This window comes from Octopus bimaculoides, chromosome 3 (genome assembly GCF_001194135.2).
Source record: "Octopus bimaculoides isolate UCB-OBI-ISO-001 chromosome 3, ASM119413v2, whole genome shotgun sequence".
NCBI lineage: Eukaryota > Metazoa > Mollusca > Cephalopoda > Octopoda > Octopodidae > Octopus > Octopus bimaculoides.
In genome coordinates this window covers 109,853,184-109,859,255 of record NC_068983.1, presented here as the reverse complement: position 1 = coordinate 109,859,255, position 6,072 = coordinate 109,853,184, and the positions used below count along the sequence as shown (strand labels likewise).

Sequence of the window (6,072 nt, the reverse complement as noted above, 5' to 3'; positions counted from 1 at the left end):
CCATGTCCGCGCCTTCTACTTGCGAAGACCTGTTGGGGCAAATGAAATTGAAATCGTAATTGAACCATACTTGATGACTGGCACCTGTGCCAGTGGAGCACTAACAGCACTGTCTGAGCATGTTCATTGCCAGAGCAGCTGTCTGGCTTCCGTGCTAGTGGCCTGTAAATAGCACGATTTGAGCAGAATTGTTACCAGCGACGCCTTCTAGCACTTGTGCTGGTGGCACATTAGAAAATCATTCGAGCGAGATCGTTGCCAGTGCTGCTGGACTGGCTCCCATGCAGGTGGCACGTAAAAAATACCTTTTTGAGCGTGGTCATTGCCAGTACCGTGTGACTGACCCTCGTGCCGGTGACACGTAAAAACACCCACTACACTCTCGGAGTGGTTGGCGTTAGGAAGGGCATCCAGCTGTAGAAACTCTGCCAGATCAGATTGGAGCCTGGTGCAGACTGCTGGCTTGCCAGTCCTCAGTCAAATCGTTCAACCCATGCTAGCATGGAAAGCGGACGTTAAACGACAACGATGATGATGATGATGATATATATATATATATATGTATATACATATATATATATCATCATCATCATTATTTAATGCCTGTCTTCCATGTTGACATGGGTTGCACAGTTTGTGCAGGAGTTGACAAGCCAGAGGAGTGCTTCAAGCTCCTATGTTTGTTTTGATATGGTTTTTTACAGCTTGATACTCTTCCTAATACCAACTACTTTGCAGAGTAGATAGGTTGCCTTTTATGTGGCACCAACACCAGCAAGGCCTGTTACAGCATGGTTTCCACAGGTGGATACCCTTCCTAATGCCAATCAGTTTATATACATACATACATACATACATACATATATATATATATATATATATATATATATAAATAAAGGTAAGATTCTTTTGCCACTATAACATGGCTGTTCAATAAAGAACTATGTTACTAAATTTTAACCCCAGGAAAAAAGCTTTTCCAGCTGATCAGTGACACACAACCTGTATCCGATATATTGTGAGTAAGGGAGTGGTTCACTCCCCTTCAGCTTGGCAAGATTGGAGGGGAGTGATTTCTTCCCTTACTCACAATATATCGGACACACGTTGTTGTTGACCAGCTGAAAAAGATGTTTTCCTGGGGTAAAAATGTAGTAATATAGTTCTTTATAGAACAACCATGTCATAGTGGCAAAAAAACATTACTGTCTAGTATTGTAACTACATATATCTTGTTTAGAGATTTTAGAACTAGCTATCTTGCTCATTATATATATATATTCAGTTAAAAAGGATTTATTAGGAACCAACACTGACATATAAAATACCCACAAGTGATTAGAAGAATCACACAGAGCAGACAGTATAAAGTCCAATGTCATGAGTACAAATTATGCAGAACTGGATGCTACTCTTGGGTAATTTTCAGTTCCAGTTATTTACGGATGAGCCGATTGGTGGGTGAATTCATAGTATAGCAGAAATATTATAAAAACAGATGGAGTTTGAATTTGCAACTATTGTTTCATAAGAAATCTTTATTTAATATAGTCATAATAGATTGCATCATACATTATGCATGTCTCCAAAACTCATCAAGCTCATTTAAATATAGTGAACTAGTATTCCAGTATTGGAATTCCAATAGTTATATTTCACTATATTTAAGTTACCCTGATGAGTTTTGGAAATCTATGTAATCTATGATGCAATCTATTATGATCAAATTAAATAACGATTTTTAATGAAACAATTGCTGCAAATTTAAGCTCTATTTGTCTCTTTTTATTACACACACACACACACACACACACGTGTGTATGTAAGACAGAGAAAGAGATGGGGGGAGAGAAAATATTAGTACAAAAATTGCGCAATTCAAAAATTTTCTGGTGCTACATAACAAATCTGAAATTAGAGATGTTTTACATAATTTCTCAATTAGTGATTAACAATTGTTAAAAAAATTCAAAATAATGACTTTCTTTTTATAGATGCTTACCATAAAAATAGTTTCACTAATTATTATTTGGTTTCCAAACGATATACAATAAGATTTCTTCAAAGTTCTAATTTTTAAAAATTTATATGTATTTCATTGTGAACTGTGAAGCCAGCAACTTTTTCTTTTTTTTTTTGTAATGTATGTTCAGTGTGCACAACATATTAATTGCTCTCAGGAGGTAAATCAACATGGCAAAATCGTTTCTGAAAGTATTTGAGCTCAGCAGTTTAAGCTAACAAATAACTGATCAATTATAGTGAGCACCAGTACTCTGAGTTAAAAGAAGTTAAATGCCAGTGAAATAGGCAATCTTTTATGCTATTATGTAAACCAGCTCCACCTCCCTTCCTTCTACAAGTGCTATCATATATATGTAATTAAATTATAAGTTGAATAGTTTGCTGACAGAACTTTAAATTAGACTTTAGGAGATTTCATGGATAATTTATATAAGAGAAATTATGTAAAATATAAATATTTGGTTCTATGAAAAATATGCTTTTATCATCATCAGAGAAAATTCAAAACATAAATGTGAAAGGATCCTATACTGAAATGTGCTTTTAATTCTAAAGAATACTTGAAGAATTTTAGATAAACAATGTTTATCTCAAAAATCATCTGTAATAAATAGCAAAAAGGAGTTAGGAAAGGTAAGATTAGTGTATAAGATGTTTTAAAATGAATAATAACCATTGAGAAAAGTTATGGAGAATTATAACCCATGCAATTAAAAATATTCATTCAAATAAAAAGTATTCAGTATACTTGAAGCACATCAAAATTATAATATAGAACAAGGCATCAGAATTGACATTTTCAATGCAATAAGAACTATTTTTCTTTGTTTTTAGATGATTAAATTTAAATCCAGGTTTAAATATTTACTGATGATGCTATAAAAGTACTGAAGTAAAATAAATTTATAATGTTTGCATAAGATTAACTTTCAAATGAAATTATTGAAAATTAGAATCTCTAGATTAAACACATTTAAAATTTCCCTTACTATTTTTTCATTCAGTACTATTTACAATCATTTAATTCAGTTGGCTAATATTAACTTAATAATCTATGAATACAAATGACAATATTCTAGGATTTGAGGTGTTCAAGTTTTATAATAATGTATGATACAGTAATTTATCTGATGAAATGAAAAATACAACACTACACATTACTTCTTCAAAACATACATTGTAAGTCACAGCAAGTGGTTAGTATCAAAGTAACAGTTTTCTCTGATATTTTCAAGTAAACCTATTGAAAATAATTTCTCAATACTTTAAGTCTTGTTGAAGCAGACATTTTTCAACAAAGAAATCAATGTTTTCAACAAACGAAGCTAAAAAACAGCTGAAGTAACATGATTAATCACATAACATTTAGCCATTCATGTAACTGAACAAAAACTGATATAAGAGACCCAGTATTAATGAACATGAATGTTATATAGAATAAAATTCTAAAACTTCAGATAACCTCAAATAAGTTTCAGTAGGCAATGGCAGAAACTAGTATTTTCCAACATTTTACTCATGAAGAACATACAAAATATATTCCATGCCTTAGGAAACTCTCTACATTAAATATATTATGTATCTTTATTAATATTTTTCATAAACTTAAATTTTAGAAGTGATTAAACAAATTGTAAAACTATCTTTGGAAAGTCTGGAAAATGCTAGACCTATCAGATGTCAAAAAAAAAAAAAAAAAACGATAAGGGATTTCTTCTCAAGACCTTAATTATACCAAATCCTCGAATCATTTTCTATTAAAAGGTAAATTTTCCATAGGGTTGCCTTAATATATAAGGATTCAAGGATTCCCCATACTAAGAAATATACTGTATAAGTTTAATAGATTTGCTAATAAAGAATCAAGCACAGAAATGACTTAAAATGCATTAGCATAAAATTAGCCATTTATTAGTTTTGGCACTGAGCCCTAAGGTCCTAAAGAACCCCAAATGGAAAACAAACTCAAGCCAAGGCTAATATTGATAATCTATGAACATTCGTGTATAGAGTATAGGGTATAGAGTATTTGAAAATACATATCTAGATTGTGGTAGTTTGCTTGAATATTGAGAAAATATATATACCAATGTGAAGTTTAAATGAGATTATAAACTGCATGAAACTCATATGAGTAATGTTGAAGAGTTTTGATATACTTTATCATAATAAATTATGTCATTTTACTACCATATACTTTCACTATTTATCATTTTGCTGCAACATATTTCAGTATTATTTTATTATTTTGGTGCTACATATTTCAAGATCAGTTCATAATTTTAATACGCTTTGAAAATAAGTTTATTATTTATTGCATATATTTCTGTTTTGTACATTATATCTGAATTTCAGCTTCGAAGCAGAAAAAGAAAATTCATGCTTGTTTTTATGAAAGAAAATCTGATACACTAATCAATTCCCTTTGGGATTTAATGAAAGTAAAACTAAAATTGTATAAGTTCTTTGATGAATTAATATTAGTGAAATACCTAAAATAAAATTGCATTGTTACAAGACATAATTATATTCAGATTGAGAATAATGTTTTAAACATAACTCATTATTCATAACCTGCAGTCATAAACAAAACTATGAAAATCACTTATAAGCTTGAAAATTGCATTATATCATTTTGAATATAATCTGATAAAGTAATCATAAGAAGTTAAGAAAATATAATTTCAAAATTTTAAATGGATAGCATTAAATCAGATGATGAAAAATTATAATTAACGAAAGTCAAAATGAAAATTTTTAATATTTAATGAGAATAATCCTGATATGACATTTACAGTTTTGACGTGCATCAGAGAAAAGAGAAGCAATATCCGATGTTTAAGCAAAATATCAGTCTGGAATAGCAAATTATTTGTTTTCTCAATATGCTTTTTAATTTTCTGAAAGGAGTAATGTCTTGGGTTGCATGGAAGAAGATTATTGTAAATATGCAGAAGAAAGTTGATGGAAGATGAATTATTGGGAGGAAAGAACTCCAGAAATTTACAAGCAAATAGGTAAGTATATGTATATTTTTAATAACAGAGAAAGTTAGCTTCAAAAAAAATAGCAAATATTAGACAGGTAAGTAGGTTGAGGTAAAATAGAGCTAAATATGCTAGGTGGTCAATAAGTGCATTAGTTTGAAGTATATTGGCCAGGAGACAGGCAGGGGGATGTCAGCACTCATGAGAGTGTCATGAATTACCTCTACATATTCGGTTCTGTGGACCTGTACATCTGCTGTTTTCATACTGGTGAGGTTCACATTTGGGATCACAAACTGAAATAGACATGAAATGTACTTTGCTGCTATGATAAAGTCTCTCTAACAAGTTATGCCAATTATTTCAGATTACTGATTCTCAGCTGAGTGATTGCAATTTCACACTATAATGGTTAAAACATATATATTTTGGAAACTTATTGCTACATTTTTAAGTAAACATAAAATATATATATTTAAAAAAATATTGTAAAAATAATGACCTTAGTTTATTTTTAAAATGACTAAATACATTACAATGGAGGAAGTCATCTAATAAAATAATTTCAAAATTAAATAAAAGATTTTTGATATAAACATGAAGTCAGAATCTGGGAGAGGAGTGTATCTAATTGAATCAGAGACGGTACCTTACAGCTAATTATTTGTTGAAGCTGGAAAGATGAAAGGTAAAGTTAAGTTGACAGAATTTTAATTCAGAAAGTAAAGAGACTAAACAAAATATTGCAACACATTTAATCCACACATTGCTGCTACTGCAAAATGTAGATAAATAGTTGAAATGTATAGAGTTCCCGTTAAAATCTGTAACCACCCCATCAGCAAATGCACTTGGATTAGCAAGAACTGTTCTTACAGACCAATATATAAAGAAAATATCTGACAAGACCAGGTTTCATTAAAAGAATTTAGTCTGACACTTTACCTTCTCAGACATCCCAACCACTACTGATTCAAAACAAAAAGAAAAAAAAATGTCAATAATTCCTTACTTATTCATAAAATTAATTGTTCAAGAGAAGAACATCCAATAAGCTGAC

At 30.6% G+C, this 6,072-nt stretch overlaps 1 protein-coding gene across 2 annotated transcripts in view; it reads right to left on the bottom strand.

The window, feature by feature from the left end:
* The window catches only part of LOC106875217 (uncharacterized), a 121,244-nt gene extending 115,908 nt beyond the window's left edge, over positions 1 to 5,336 (bottom strand). For both annotated transcript variants that reach the window (XM_052966445.1, XM_052966446.1), the window contains exon 1: positions 5,234 to 5,336. In XM_052966445.1, coding sequence (XP_052822405.1) covers positions 5,234 to 5,321 — 88 coding nt within the window. In that variant the 5' untranslated portion in view covers positions 5,322 to 5,336. The remainder of the gene's footprint in view (positions 1 to 5,233) is intronic.
* Between the last annotated feature and the right edge of the window lie 736 nt (positions 5,337 to 6,072).